Genomic DNA, 16,636 nt, shown 5'->3' with positions numbered 1-16,636 from the left:
GAATGAGTAAGGAATGAATTATCAGGATGACTGTCACAGTAGTATTGGTATTTTTATCATTCGACCAGATCTCATAACTTTCATGATAATAATAGTCTTAGGTTTGCAAAACACTTTATACACATTTTCATATTTTAGTTTTATAGAAACCTTGAGAAATAGGTGCTGGAGGTATTTTCATTGCTGTTTAACAAATGAGGAAACTGGGACTCAGGAGTTTAATGATTAAGCTACAGTTACACAGTTAGGTGTCTGAGGTGGAATTTTTGGCTTGGGTCTTTCAGATGCTCAGTTCCATTGTTCTTTCTATAGTACCATACTAACTCAATTTAAAGGTAATGGAGCAAACTTTTTTTCCAAAGGCAGTATATTATACTGATTAGTCTTTTGTTCATTTTAGTTTATAATCTTTTCACTTACGTATTATTTCTTGTTTATAGTTATCTGCATTTATGTTATATTTCCATTCTTCTTTTTATTTTCTCTCAGTAATCTCATTGCCTGCCATAGATTTAGTTGTTATTTCTATACAGAAGAATCCTAAATCCAAAATTCATCTCCTGAGCTCCAGTCTTATAGCCTTTACTTCTTACTGGACATCATTTGGATGTCCCATAGGTATCTCAGTTTTATCGTATCTGAAATTAAATTTGTTATCTTTCCCTGCCAAATCCATTCCTCCTAGTTTGCTTATTTTTGTTAAGGACACCATCATTCTTGGTACAATCATTCTTCCTGTCACTCAGGTTCACAACCTTGTAGTGACCTTTGACTCTTCACACTTATCTCCCTCACCCAATCCAATAGGTTGCCAAGGCCTGTCAGTTCTTTCCTTTCTCATTTCTAAGTCCTTTATACTTGCCATAGGACTACTATCCTAAATATCTCTTTAATCACTTCTTTCTTAGACTGTTGCACAATCTCCTACTCAGTCTCCATTCCCCCAAGACATCTTCCTTAGAGCTGTCAAACTGATAATTCTGAAGCACAAGTCTGACCAATTCACTCCTTTACTCAGGAAGCTTTAGTGTTTCCCTGTCTTTTCCTTAAGGATAAAATAGAGATTCCTCCATTTGTTACTTAAAACTTTTCACAATCTGGCACAGATTTATTTTTTCATTTCACATTATATTCTTTACGTTCACATTGGCCTACTTTGTTTTCCTTATGCACTACAGTCCGTTTCTTTTTTTTTTAATACTTCATTAACTTATGATTTACATCATTCGTTTCCGCCAGATTTTGAGTTACAAATTTTCTCCTCATTTTTCCCCTATCCACCGCCCCAAAATAGCAGTCCCACAGGATATCCCCTCCTTCAATCTGCTCTCTCCCATACGCCTTTCGACTTTTCCAGTGGATCTCTATGCCTCCGTGCCTGTATATCTTATTTCCCAATTACATGTAGGATGGTATTAATAATAGTATATATATATATATATATATATATATATATATATACATACACACACACATATATGAAGATAAGCAGTTCAGTACAGGTTGTACATGTGTGGCTAATGCAAAACAATAACATAGTAGATATATTGTAAAAGACTGACTATATTTCCCTCCCTCCTATCCCACCTCCCACTTGTTCTATTCTCTACTTTGATCCCGTCCCTTTTCAAAAGTGGGTGCTATCAACTTCCCTCCCCCCGAGCCTGCCCTCCCTTCTATCATCCCCCCTCTCATCCCCTTCCCCCCTATTCTCCTGGAGGGTGAGATACCCTATTTAGTGTGTATTTCACTCCCTCCTCAAGCCAAATTCAATAGGAATAAGGTTGACCCATTCCCTTTTGCCTTCCTATTCTTCCCCTCCACTGTAACCATTTTCCCTTGCCTCTTCTGTATGAGATAGTTTACCCCAATCTGTCTCTCCCCATCCCCTCTCATTATATTCCTCTCACCTCTTAATTTCACCTTTTAAGTATCACTTCTTCCTGTTAAATTGGTCCTGTGCCCTCTATGTATACCTGTAAACATATATACACACATTCACATATGTATTCATATGCCCATATACCTTCACACACACATATATATATATATTTCTAATCCCTTCAACTACTGAGAAAAGTTTCATAAGTTACAATTATTGTTTTTCCGTGTAGGAATGTTAATAGTTCAACTTTGATAAGTTCCTCAGACTGGTGCTTGGTCCCCCTACACTCTGCAGGCCAGGAGCTGAGGCCGCACGTGGCGCTGGCTGGCTGTGCTGGTGTCTCAGAGGCTTTTTACCCTGGGGATAAAAGCCACACACTCCTACTTACTGGTCCCAAAGTCTAGACTGCACTGACCTCTCACATTGTCCTTTGCATCTATGTGTTGATAAATCTGGAAAAGGCCACAGCTGCTGCTGATCTGGAGTCCCTCTGGCCCCGGGGCTGCCCTGGGGCTAAAGCCTCGGCTTGGGGCTGGGCTCGGCTCCCAGAGCGTTGCACTGGACGATTCCTGCCGGCCTGCCGGGCTGTCCTCAGTGGGAGGTTAGCTTCTCTGTGTCATTTTGTGGGTTCTGCAGCTCCAAAGTTTGTTTAGAGTCCCCGTTTTACATGGATTAGGGAGGGTTGAGGCCGGAGCCGTAGGAAGGTCATGCTTCTACTCCGCCATCTTGGCTTCGCCCCCACTACAGTCCGTTTCTGATCTCTAAACCTTTACAAAGGATGTTCTCTGTACTTGGGTTGTGCTGCCTCTTCTCTTCTTTTTCTCACAAATTTCTTCAAGTACTTGAATCTTTCAAGGCTCAACTAATATGTCTTTCTTGTTTCTCTTCCCACTTATGCTTTTTTCCCTTTCTGTTCTCCCAGTCTTGAAATTGCTTTTTAAATACTTCTATTTGCTTACCTGAATACATGTTGTATCTTGGTAGATTAGACTTTATCAACAGGGCTTTGCACAGTAACTGTATGTGCTTAACATAATGCTTGCTGTATTGAATTAAATGAAGGCAGAGATAGTGACTCATAAAGTTATCTTCCCCAGAGATATTTAAGAGCTGAAGTAAATAAATAATCCTATAAAAATTTTTAAAATTTAAATAATAGTTTAAATCTTCACATTTAAAAATGCTTAAAGGATTAGATATGTTTTAATGTTACCTTGAGGCAAAATTTTCTTAAACATATTCTCTTTTTTGTAGCATTTTAGAAAGAACAATTAGAGCAGCTGTGGAACAGCATCTTTTTGATCTGCAGAGCAGCATAGATCATGATCTAAAGAATTTACAACAGCATGGTGTGGGGCATAATAATGAAGCAAAAAATATAAATTGTGATGGAGAAGGATCTAATAACCAGTAAGAAAATGCTTCTATTTTACTATTTACTAATATTTACTATTTACTAATGCAGGAATGTTAAGTTTATCTTTAATATGAAATTTGGTTTTTATTTTTAAGTAAACTTTCTGCTTAAATTTACCAAACTCAGCTCATTTTCTTTAAAAGTGAAAGGCCAGATATTTTTGCTTTTCTAATGTCTTGTCATTGCTGTATCTTGCACAGGAGAAGTCTCATGTAGTATTTTACTATGGAGTAGGACGGTATTTGCATAATTTTTTAATTTGGAACAATTCAGAAAATTGTATACCAGTTGAGAAGACGGGGAGAAATTCACGGAGGCTTAATGGCCCTTGACCTCTTTTCTAACTCTAAATTTATAGTTCTGTGTTGAGAAAAGCTGGTCAGAGTGAGCCTTGAGGAATTATTTCAAATGTTAAAATATAGATTATACAGTAAAGCAACAATTTAAATGTGAGGTGAAGCTGAGAAATATTTGAAGGACATAAAAATTAAGTTATTGATAACATAGGTTGAATAGGAAAGTACAGATAATACTGAGTTTATTTGTGGAAATTATCGTCCAAAGAGCACAATAAAAACAGATTTCTTAGGACATTTTGTTTTGTTCTTTGGTCATAGTACTTTCTTTATTCTAGTCAGATGCCATGTACATTTATGTGTACAACATGCCTCTCTCTTGTTGGGCCCATCAATTGATAAAGCTAATCACATGTACTATTGGTGGCATTTTAGCATTGTTATCTTTGTATACAAACACTGACATATTTTCTTGAGATATTCCTAAACCATTTAAATAATAACAATAATAATTATAAATGGAATTTATATCATGCATTACAGTTTGCAAAGAATTATATACATATTATCTCATCCTCACAGCATATCTGGGAGGTAGCTGCTATTATTATCCCCATTTTATAGATGAGGAAACTAAGGCAGACAATGATTTGTCTTAGGGTTACACATTTAGTAAGTGACACGAGTTGAACTTAGATCTTGGTGATTCTAGGTCTGATACCCTCTCCACTGTGCCACAGAATATAACATAAAATTTTACAATGTGCTATTAGATGTATATTCTTCTGTCAAAGTCGGTTACTAATAATTGTTGTTAGGTCCTCATTCTATATTGTGAAGCATGAATGTGAAATAAGAATAATTTTTGACCCTTGGTTATTGATTACTTGAAATAAAATAGCTTCTAAATAATCTTCAGAATACTTTCAAGTGGTTTAACAAACTGTGCTTTCTCAGCCTAAGTAGAGGGGGATATGTTAAGACTATAAGAATTAGGTATCTAATTAGAAAATAAGTGTGTATATGCACACACACTTATTTATATATACACACAAAGATATACACATAAATATTCATGTATATATACACACGTGTGTAGATTTTTTTGTTGTTATTTATTTTCCATGTGACCTAATAGTCTTTTATCATCTTTGTTACTAGGGATGTTATTGCTGGTGATATTGATGCTAGTGAGAGTGACAGAGACTGCTCTGAAACATTGGCTAGCACAAATTTAGAAAATGAAGTGATTCAGCCTGATTTTGCTTTCGAGAATGAAGAAAATGACCAGGTAAAACCCCCAAAACGAGTAAGCTGTTCTGATTTTCTATGTCACATGCTGTTTCACATTCATCATTTTCTCACAATTTTCTTTTGAGTAATGTTATAGTTTAGTATCTTCACTAACAGATTAGTGTTGCCTAGAAATTATAGCTCTTTCACAGTTTGTTATCCCATTGTTTTTATTGTATAAATTGCTCTCCTTTTTCTGCTCATTTTCTTCTTCATCAGTTTTATAAAAGTCCTCAAAAATGCTCATTTTTGAGTATTTATGTTATAGTAGGTAGATATTGTTCTTTTGGTTGTGCCCACCTCACTTTGTATCAATTTATTTAAGCTTTTCCATAAGTTTTTTAAATTGTCTTTTTCCTCATTTCTTACATTACAGTAGAACTTCATCACATCATATTCACATACCACAACTTATTCAATTATTCCTCATTTATTTTAAAAAATATTTTCCTCCAATTATATGTAAAAACAATTTTTAGCATTTAACATTGCATTTAAAAAAAATTTTGAGTTCCAAATTCTTTCCCTTCCTTCTATCTTCCCTGAGACGGTAGGCAACTTGTTAAAAATTTCAGTGGGTATATATACCTTGGAAATTGGGCAAACGCTACAAATTAGGACTTGGTTTCTTATTTTATTTATTTATTTGATTATTTTTGATTATTATTTTGATTATTCACTATTATTTATTGATTGTCTAGATTTAAGAAAAAGATGGATAAAATGTTAATAATGCAGATTTACCTTAAAAGTGTGTCATGGTCAACTTTGCCATTCTGATGAGAATGAGATGAAATCTCCTAATTCCTTCAATTTGGATTTCCCTAATTAGTAATGATGTGAAGCATATTTCCACATGACCAAAGATAGCCTGATTTCTTCCCTTGAAAACTGTCTATTCATATTTTTAGGCCATTTATCCATTCTTACAAATTTGAATAAATTCGTTATGTATGTTGGAAAAGTGATTTTTATCAGAGAAACTTACTGCAAAGAATTTTTTCTCCCCAGTTACTTGTTTCCCTTTTATAATTTTAGCTTTATTAGATTTCTTCATGCAGAAACATTTTACTTATTCAAAATTATCCATTTTGTCTTCTGATACTCTCTGTTTCTTGTTTGGTTGCAAACTTTCCTATCCATAAGTTTTATAAGTAATTTTCCCCCAGTTTTTCTATTAGTTTTTGATAATACCTTTTTAATTTAGGTTATGTACCCACTAGGAACTTAACTTTATATAAGGTATGAGGTGTTGGTCCAAATGTTTCATACTTCTGTCCAATTTTCCCAGTAGTTTTTGTCAAAAAATGAGTCCTTATTCTAGTAGCTGGAGTCTTTATGTTTATTAAAGACTAGGATAATTTTCATTGATCAGTCTTTTTTAACTAGTACAAAATTATTTAATGATGAGTGCTTTGTTAGGATAGTTCAAGATCTGGCTCTTTTTTTTTTCCTTTTATTTTTTGGAGGGCAATTTGGGTTAAGTGACTTGCCCAAGGTCATACGGCTAGTTTTGTGTTAAGTGTTTGAGGCTGGATTTGAACTCAGGTCCTCCTGAGTCCAGGGCCAGGTGCTCTACTCACTGCACCACCTAGCCACCCTGAGATCTGGCTCTTTTAGGACCCTTTTGTTTCCTTTTTTTTTTTTCATTATCTTCTCTTAAGATTCTTGACCTTTTTTTCCCCTCCATATCATATGAATTTGTTACTTTTTCTAGTTCTATAAAGTAATATGTTGGTAGTTAGATTCGTATAACACTGAATAAAATAATTTTCATAGTTTGTCATTTTTATTTTATTGGTAATCATTCTATCCATGGGCAGTGAGCATTTTCCTAGTTATTTAAGCCTGTCTATTTCAGTAAACAATGGTTTGTAGCTGTATTTTTATAGATCTTGTTTGATATCTTGGAAGGTAGATTCCTAAGTATTTTATACATTCTGGAGTAATTTTAAATGGTATTTGAAATTTGTCTTTTTCTAATCTCTTCTTGATGGGTTTTATTTTAGCATTATATAGACACACTGCTTATCTGTGTAGATTAATTTTATATCCTTCAATTTGCTGAAGTTACTGTTTTAATTAATTTTTTAGCTGACTTCAGGTTTCTATAAGCATAGTATATCATCTGCAAAAAATGATAATTTTGTTTCTTGTTTACCTAAAATTATTCTCTCAATTTCATTTTCTTGTCTTACTTATTATAGTTAGCATGTCTAGTATAGAAGTGATGACAATAGACATCTTTGTTTTGCCGTTGAATTTATTGGAAAGGATTCTAGTTGATTTTTGTTAGATATAAGGATAACTCTTGATTTTAGATATATACTGTTCATCATTTAAGGAAAGGTCCATTCATTCCATTCTTGATTACAGAGATTTGATGATGCTTTTCATTGCAGAGGGATTATGGGTTTAGGATGCGGAAGCTTATATATATGTGTGCTGGGGGAGAGGGGGGAGAGGGGTGAGAGAGAACAGCCACTGAGGGGATTTGTTTTATTTGACAATACGTAGCTGTTAGAAGAAATTTGTTTTTATTTTTTTTTCCCAAGGGAAGTTGTAAGGAGATAAAATAGAATTATTACTTTAAAAAAAAAATAGGTGCTACAGATGTTGAATGTACTTTAAGATGAGATCATTGCATTAGTAGTATTAACTTTTACTTTGTTGCAAGAGATCTACAGAATGGGAATAATTTGTAAATATTTGTACTGTAAAAAGAAAACATTAAATAATTAAAGCACTTAATCAGATTTTCCGAGAAAACTATTGCCAATAAATTTAAGTTGAGAAGTAGACACAAAATATTATTTTGAAAGTCTTTAGAAGTTCATGAGATTACTGGGAACACTTCTAATCCATTTGTTGTTGGATTTGAAGTGTAGTTTTGCTCACAGGTTTTATATTTTAGGTTTCTAATAATCAAGGGATTTTTTTAGTATGTTATTAAAAGTTCTTAATCATAAACTAGATTAGGATAGATTTTTCATTTCTATTCAAATTAAAAATTGTGTGTATCTAATGCAGAAATCTTTGGAACATTTGGAAATATTTCTTTGGTAACGTTTTCTTGTAATAGTAATAGTGTACTATTTCTTGTAACTTCTTGTAATAGGGTATCATATTGCATAAGGAAGCCACTTGTAGTTGTCCTGAAAGAAAATGCTTAAACAGATACATACTTGATAGATTGATAAGTAAAGTTGGTATGTAAGAAATATGCTCTCCTACAGGCTGGAAACAAAGGTTTGAGGTGAAGTGGAAAGACTCGGGGTAGAAGAAGAGGGGTAGTCCCAGCCATGTGATCTATGTAATTTCATTTGATACCAGTGATATCCTTTCCTTCCATTTCTATAAAAAGATGTCCAGATAAACAACTAAGAAGGCTGACTACAGCATACCAAAGAACTACATCTTGACTCTTAAAATAACTTTGTAATTGATAGTCTCCCAGTCTGTTAAAAGAATTTGCTCCATCCTTTTCCCCCTCCCCTGTGAGATCAGCTCCATTGTACTATATTGCTTCTCTGACTTATATAATTATATTGAATGTCCAGCTTTTTAAAAAGTTGTCCCTTATTTGAAGGTTAACTGTACAGCTGAACATCATCTTGCCCATTTTATTGTTGACAGAAATGGAGACTCGGAGTTTGTGACTCATTTTGGGTATTGAAAAATGAGATCTCTCTTGTTCATATGGTTCTTAATAGAGGAATTATTTTTGAGCTTTTCAAATGCTAAAAATTATTATTGTGATGTTTCTTTTTCCTTTAATTGAAATTTCATTGGAGAAATTTTTGGTGGGAATTCTCAGTACATGCTTTGTTGTTATTGTTCAGTTGTTAAGTAGTATCTGATTTTTTTTCTGACCCCACAGACCATATAGTATGCCAGGCCCTTCTATCCTCCACTATCTTACACTTAATGGGATGGAATAATAGGTTCCATGAATACGTTGAGATAGCTGAGAGATAGAAGATTAAACCTGAATGAAGCCAGATTTTTAAATGAATTTGTTTATATGTAAAAACACTAGCATATTTCAGAATTACAAATTATCCTGATAGGTTAGCATATCTTTCATCTATTCTTGATGAAGGTAGTTAAAATAGTTCTAAATTTTTTATAGCTGTTATTTTCATTTATTTTTTTTTTTTTAGTTTAAATGCTGAATTTTTACTATATTACTTACAGGAATCAATGTTAAAATTATATTGCAAATAACAGTTTTGAACTGCAGTGGTCTGAAAATAGTTTGGAATAGAAGGAAATCAAAACTGTTCTTATATTACCTCTAATACTGGCGGTCTAAACAGCCCTTTGTTGAAGTACATGTGTAAGTGCATATTATTTTGTAGAGTTTAAATTTGTGTGTATGTATGCAAATATGTATATGTATGTATATACATATTGTACATATATACTTGTGTGCACACATGTGTATATTTATGTGTTATCGAGGTGACTTTGGTAATTCTATCAAGTAATAAGATAGGTCTGTCTGGACAACTTGGCTGTAAGAACAGTGTTTAGTTTTCAGAGAGTATGTTGCTGTTGCTTAATTTTCTTTTTTTTTTTTTTAAGCAATTGGGGTTAAGTAACTTGCTCAAGGTTACATGGCCAGGTGTTTCTGGGTAGGTAATAAGTGTCTGAGCCCAGATTCGATCCACATGTCATCCCGACACTGGAGCCAGTGCTCTTACTCGCTGTGCTACCTGGCCGCCCCTGTTGCTTAATTTTCAAAGCCCATAATAATAGTACCTGGAGTTATTGATAAACTTATTAGTAATCAGTCCCATGTTGGTGTCCACCATTGTACCAAGTTTTCATTTCTCCACTTTCCCCTTTAATCTTCTTCCTTTTTTTTTTTTTTGGAGGACTGGGAGATAAGGCAGTTGCAATTGGGGTTAAGTGATTTACCCAAGCTTACATAGCTAGTAAGTGTCAAGTGTCTGAGGCCAGATTTGAACTCGAGTTCTCCTGACTCCAGGGCCGGTGCTCTATTCACGTCATCAGCTAGCCACCCTTCCCTTTAATCTTTACTTTAAAATTTAATTAATTTTTTGTTACATTTTAAATTCCAAACTGTCTCCCTCCCTGTCCTGCACAAAGAAGGTTACTGTTTGACGCATATTGATAAACATATGTAAAACCATATTATGTGTACTTCTGTTCATCAAATCTTTCTCTAGAGGTGGATAGCGTCTTCATAGTTGATTTGAATATTCGTATAACTCAGAATAGCTTAGTCATTCACATTTACTCTTTTTTAAACAATATTGAACTGTATAAAATGTTATCTTGGTCTTGCTCTCTTTACTGTTATTACATGCAAGTCTATGTTTCTTAGAGCACAGTAGTATTCCATCACAATTATATGCAATAGTTTGTTTGGCCATCCCCTGATTGATGGATGTCCCCTAAATTTCTACTTTTCCCACCACAAAGAGAACTGCTGTAAATATTTTAGAACATGTAGTTTCTTTTCCTTTTTCCTTGTTCACCTTGGGAAACAGACATAATAGTATTATGTATTATTGGGTTAAAGGGTATAGAGAGTTTTATAACTTTTTGGACATAAATTCCAAATTCCTTTCTAAAATGGTTGGATCAGCTTACTGTTCCACCAACAGTGAATTAATGTCCTAATTTTTCCACATCGCCTCCAACATTTGTCATTTTCCCCTTCTGTCATTTTATCCAATCTGTTAGGTGTGAGATGATATCTCAAAGTTTTTTAAATTTGCATTTCTTTAAATCAGTTATGATATAGAGCATTTTCCCACATGACCACATATGTTGATTTCTTCATTGAAAAACTGCCTGTTCATATCCTTTGACCATTTATGAATTGGGGAATGACTCATATTCTTATAAATTTGACAGAGTTTTTCAGATATGAGACCTTTATTTGAGAAACTGTCTATAAAATTTCCCACAACCCCCATTTTCTGCTTACCTTTTAATCTTGGCCACATTGGTTTTATTTGTACAAAACTTTTTAAATTTATGTAATCAAAATTATCCATTTTATATCTCACAATGCTCTTTATCTCTTGTTTATTTATAAATTCTTCTCCTGTCCTAAATCTAATAACTAATGTATTCCATAGTTTTCTTATATCTCCCTTTATATCTATGTATTCTATTTTGGTAAATAGTGTAGGATACTGATCTATACCCAATTTCTGTCAGACTGCTTTCCAATTAATTTTCCTAATGATTTTTACCAGATAGTGTGTTCTTATCCCAAAGAAGATAATCCTCTTCTTGGGGGTCTCTCAAGTCTGTAAAAAGTTGAGAGGAGAGACTTCATTTGGATATCTCCTTATCCCCTCCTTTTAAAAATAGATATTCCTGTATGCCATTGGGAGTAAATTTAGCCAGTATTTTTAAGGGAGAAAGATTATGATGAGAAATTTTAAGGGTCTCTGTTACTATGTTGGTCTACTCTATAGTTATGCCTAGAAATACAGTTTGTTAATGTCACCTTATTACATGTGCCATATTTGATGCCTGATCTATAAATGCTAGTTTTTGGTACTAACCTAACAAATTTGTCTAATATTTCTTTGATGCCTTTTACTTATCATATTTTTTCTAACCATAGATTTTATTAACCTGTGTTTCCCTTACCATATACATCATAACCAATTCCCAATATAGTGAACTCTTGTTAAAAATTTAGCTTTAACAGTCTTTGGGACAACCACCCGCATTGATTTGATAGAATTAACTGCTTCAGTAACCACGTGAGATTAGGGTATGACTATAATCATTTAGGAAGGGAATTTGGGAACCTTTTTAGGATTACCATATTTTTGTGTGCTCATTTTATAGCATTATTTTAATACCTTTTATCAGTCAACCATTAAGCTTATACTATGTACTAGGCACCAGGGACATGTACAAAAGTGGGACTGCCTCTGTTTTTGAGGAGTATGCATTGTACTAGGGAGAGATAGTATATGCACAGATTTAGGACAAGTACTATTTTCACTTTTTCTATGTGTCCTTAGTGACACAGCTTAGTGACAAAAACAAACAATTTGTTGATTAAGCAGAAATAGGACATATACAAAGCAAATACATAGTGATTGGGGGGTGAGGGGAGATCAGTAACAAGTGAATGAATCAAGAAAGTACTCTTGAAGGTGGCATTTGAGCTGTCTTTAAAGGGATCCAAGAGTTCCAAGAAATGGTTCAAGAAATGGAGGAGAGGAGGGAGAGTGTTCCTGATAATAGGTAGCAATCTCTGCAAAGGTATGGTGGTAGGAGGAAGATGGATCATTATGTACAGGGCAAAACAAGTGGGTTGATTTAGCTGGAGAATGAATGGATGAGAATGTGTGATCAGCCTGTAAAAATATGTTGGACCAGATTGTGAATGATCCCATTCATCTGCTATCTTATTAATTTGGGATATGTAATCATTTAGATATACCCAAGATGGTAGTATGACCCTGGGCAAATCACTTCCCTTCTCTTGGCATCAGTTGTTTTATTTGTAAAATGAGAGGACTGTACTAATGTTTTCTAGGATTCCTATTAGCTTTAAATGATTTAATTCTAACAAATTCTCTCTGTGTACATTATGTGGTTAAAGGTACGCTGATGAAATTAAGAAATTTAGTAGCTCACATTTATGTTGCTAAGTTATACAAATTGTTTTCCTCACAGAACCCTGTGATGTAGGTAGTATGGGCATCATCCCATCTGTTTTATAATGAGCAAAATGGAATTACAAGAGGTCAAATTACTTGTTTATAGTTAAGTAATAAGAATCAGTACACCTGGGTTTAAGTCCACATTCTTAAGTCTTAAGTCTCTCTTAAAACAATATATTCCAGCAAACATTTAATGCACCTTTATCTTATATTAAACATTGTGCTAGGTCTTGATACCTCATTTTTGAAAGAACATAGATAGTTTGGAAAGTATTCAGGTCTAGGACAGGCTTTTTAGATCTTGTCATACAAAGATTGGTTGAAGTGTAATCAGGGGTGTTTAGCCTTAAAGAAGAGAAGACTCTTGAGGGGCGTGCAGAGAGGGTTGAGGATTTGAGCTTTCTTAAAGTATTTGAAAGGCTGTTTGTTTTTGAAGAGAAATTTGCATCGGTTCTTCTTGGCCCTAGAAGGCATACCTGGGAGCAGTGGGTAGAAATTGGAGTCAGACTTGGGCTAGTGTAAGGAAAAATTCTTAACAGGCAAAGGTGAAACATGCCTCAAAAGGTATTGAGTTCCTCTCAAAGCTTTGATAACTACTTACTGGGGTTGTTAGAGGATTCTGGGAAAGTAGGGGTTGAACTAGACTCAGGAGTTCTGTGAGTATGGGATGGAGAGAGAAGTAAACCTATAATATACCTCTCTGTTCTGTCTACTCCCCTGACTACAAGCATATCTAAAAGTTGGACCATTATAGTTCAAAAAATTGAATATAGGCCATTAGGTCATTTAAATGCCCAAGTAGATTTAAGAACACAAAGAATAAAGCCACACGATTATAAGGAGATGCCAACATTTTCCAAAAATAACATTAATATGCAAACAGCATATCTTGCACAGGTATAAATGATGGGGGAGGGGATCCCAATTGGTTCAGCAGGAATTCTGATCTTATCTAAGACCAGAAAACCTGCAATATCTTCTGGAAAGAATTCAAGGTCTCAGGCTTAATTGGAGTGAGAGTTGTAGAAGTTTATTGTTAATTATTGCTTCCATAAGCGGCCAAGAGTCCTTTAGGGGACCTGTGAGTGAGAGGGGTACATGCTTTTACCTTTAAAGGGTAGGGCTGCCATTGTCAGGGCATTGTCAGGACGGGAGGGGCCTCAGTGCATAGACAAAGGTCAGAGCTGACCAAGAGGAGCACGTGAATAGACAGTTTACATAAGATTTGGGCCAGGTCGAAGGAGACAAAAGGCAAGGATAAAGGAGGGTGTGGACCAGGCCTGGAAGAAATCAAGAGATTAAGTAAGAACCAAGGGGTCACAGGGTGTGGCCTAGGTGGAGTGTGGCATAGGGAGAAGGGGCAGAGCTTTCAAGGGTGGGAAAGGACAAGTTGCAGTTACAACTTCACTGACTGGTTTTACAAGTTGGTTTGACCTAGACCCCAGGTAGCCCATCATATAGACATCTGCATCTAGAGTCTTGAGTTGCTTTAATTCGTGGTCATTATAACCAAGGAGCAAGGGTACAGCCACTGAGAAAGCATAGTGAAATATTACACAATTTAAGTCAGAGAGAAATGTAGTCAGTTTGTATTTGTAATGCCCAGTCTTAGCTGGTAATCATCCCATGTATGATAGAATTAATTGGAAGGAAATTTAGTTCAATCCTCTTGACGGATGAGGATATTGAAAATTGACATAAAAGAATCTATGAAATTATGCTTTAAAATGTCTAGGTACTTTTACTGGTGCTATTCCCTGGGATCCCATCTGCACATGTGTTAACAGCTAGGGGAAAAAAATAGGCACTGATTGTGGAAGAATTGGAATGCCTTCAGTGGGACTGACTTTTTGTCATGTGTAGGAATGGTCAGTGCTAGATCCACTCCCTGACTTTGCTTTGATGACATTCTGTTTCTGTTTTGGGTTTTTTTTTTTTCTTTTTGGAGGGGGGTAAGGCAGGGCAATTGGGGTTAAGTGACTTCCCCCAGGTCACGTGGCTAGTAAGTGTTAAGTGTCTGAGGCTACATTTGAGCTCAGGTCCTCCTGACTCCAGGGCTGGTGCTCTATTCACCACACCACCTAGCCGCCCCTGACATTCTGTTTTTAATGGTAAACTGATAATGATATTCTTCTCTGTATTAAATGATATCAGTGTCCTATTCACCGTTTAGATGATAGGATAAAAGAGTAAAAGAGTTGGATATTTGATTGTTCATTTACCCTACAACAAGTACTTGATACTTTAAAATTCTTTCTCTAAAGTGTATTTGTTTGTGCATTAATTAACTTGCTAGCTCCACTAATTAAACATAGTAATGATTCTGTTTTTGTCATCAGTCTTTAGGTATACTGTTAGAGCCATGTATTGAACATAGTGATGATGAAGATGAAGAAGTTCAGAGGTACATATTGTCTTATTATATTGTCTTATTACTTTTCCTTGACTTATTTGGGGAATTCTGACTCTTCAGTTTTTGGTTTGAAATTTAAATTAATGTATCTATATTCACAGATTGTTAGGACATATAAAAATCAAGTATCTTGTTAATTCTAGTTGCAAAGACTGTTTGCAAGTATACACTTCTATCATGGTAGAGTGGTTCAGGTAGACTTGATAACTCCTCAGAAAGTATTCAGGAAAACATCAGCACTTGTGCTCTCATTATTAGAAACACCTAAAACTTTTTTTTTTTAAGCAATTGCTAAGTGTCTGAGCCCGGATTTGATCCCCCAGGTCATCCTGACACTGGAGCCGGTGCTCTCACTCACTGTTCTACCTGGCCACCCCAACACCTAAAACTTTTGAGTTATTCTTGGAGCAAGTCAAAACTTCACAATGTGCTTTGCTGCTTATTAGCACTTTGAATGATTTTCTCAATTAGTTAATTCTTGGCATCTGAAGTTTGGTTAACTAATAGATTGGGGTAACATCTGTTTCCACCGATGTGTATAGGGTATTTCCATTCCTTTTTGAACTCACCCTTGGTGTGATCTAATAACTTTTTTTTTTGGAGGGGGGAAGGTAAGGCAGTTGGGGTTAAGTGACTTCTCCAAGGTCACATGGCCAGTGTTAAGGGTCTGAGACTGGATTTGAACTCAGGTCCTCCTGACTTCAGGGCCAGTGCTCTATTCACTGTGCAACCTAGCTTCCCCATCTAATACTTTAAACAGGTGTTACCTGTATATCTCCCTGGATGGCATACAAAGGAAGAAATTATTTAACTAAATGAGTATTCTAATCAGTGACTGACTATGTAGAATTTTGGTACTTTTTGGGGGGAATGCAGGCTTCCCAAAGTGGTTTTAAATACATCAAGCAGAACTTGTGTCTGTTACATATTTAAGGTCACATGACAATTTCTTGTTACATGCTTTGTTTTACTCTATTGCTTTGGGAAAAAAAAGACTTTTTTCTTAGTAAATCATGGATTTATTTAGTGCTTTTGGTTACCTGTTTATTTGAAAGAGTATATTGCAAATGAAATAGTAGTCAATTTTGTGAAACTTGGGAAATACAGAGCTTCCTTGTCAAATTGATAACAGCCAGTTGCCATGATCAAAGTTGTTTTAATGTCACTATCTTGCTTCCTCAATGCATCACATAATTGTGAGTAGGGAACCTGTTCTCTGAGAGTAAGTAAATTCTTTGGAGTCATGTCTCTGGAGGATCCCCAAACTTTTAAGGTCCACAGACTCCCTGCTTACAGTAGTTCCTTTTGCTTCCTTTCAGGAGGCAGGAATGATCCCCATTCCAGCCCAGGGAGTGTTGAAGCTATGGGCTGAAGATGTAAGATTAACATCATTAACAGGCATCCCCAGAATGATGACATCTGGATCTGGTAGAGCAATAAGGATCCATTTAGTGAGGACTCAATCTTTTTGGAAAACCTCTTCCCTCTTCAACTTGTGTGTAGGTTAGCAAACTTGTTTCTGGAACCAAAGAGCACGTTGGTTAGGTGGATTAAGATTTGCATGTTTAATACATAAGCAGCTAAAAATTAGGTGCTGAGGTCACCTCTGATACTATTTAGTATACAATAATACATAAAATGGAGCCCCTAGGGCCTATAAAA

At 35.1% G+C, this 16,636-nt stretch overlaps 1 protein-coding gene across 2 annotated transcripts in view; it reads left to right on the top strand.

Annotated features, from left to right (window-relative positions):
* The window catches only part of FAM13B (family with sequence similarity 13 member B), a 107,253-nt gene that overhangs the window by 62,724 nt on the left and 27,893 nt on the right, over nucleotides 1–16,636 (top strand). For both annotated transcript variants that reach the window (XM_069104274.1, XM_069104273.1), the window contains exons 9-11: nucleotides 3,140–3,295; nucleotides 4,760–4,889; nucleotides 14,901–14,965. In XM_069104274.1, coding sequence (XP_068960375.1) covers nucleotides 3,140–3,295; nucleotides 4,760–4,889; nucleotides 14,901–14,965 — 351 coding nt within the window. The remainder of the gene's footprint in view (nucleotides 1–3,139; nucleotides 3,296–4,759; nucleotides 4,890–14,900; nucleotides 14,966–16,636) is intronic.

Source organism: Petaurus breviceps, unplaced genomic scaffold (assembly GCF_028583685.1).
Source record: "Petaurus breviceps papuanus isolate PSGF00001 unplaced genomic scaffold, PetGlider_PUasm1.0 685, whole genome shotgun sequence".
NCBI lineage: Eukaryota > Metazoa > Chordata > Mammalia > Diprotodontia > Petauridae > Petaurus > Petaurus breviceps.
Note: the sequence above shows the minus strand (reverse complement) of the source record. Positions and strands in the feature narration are given on the sequence as shown.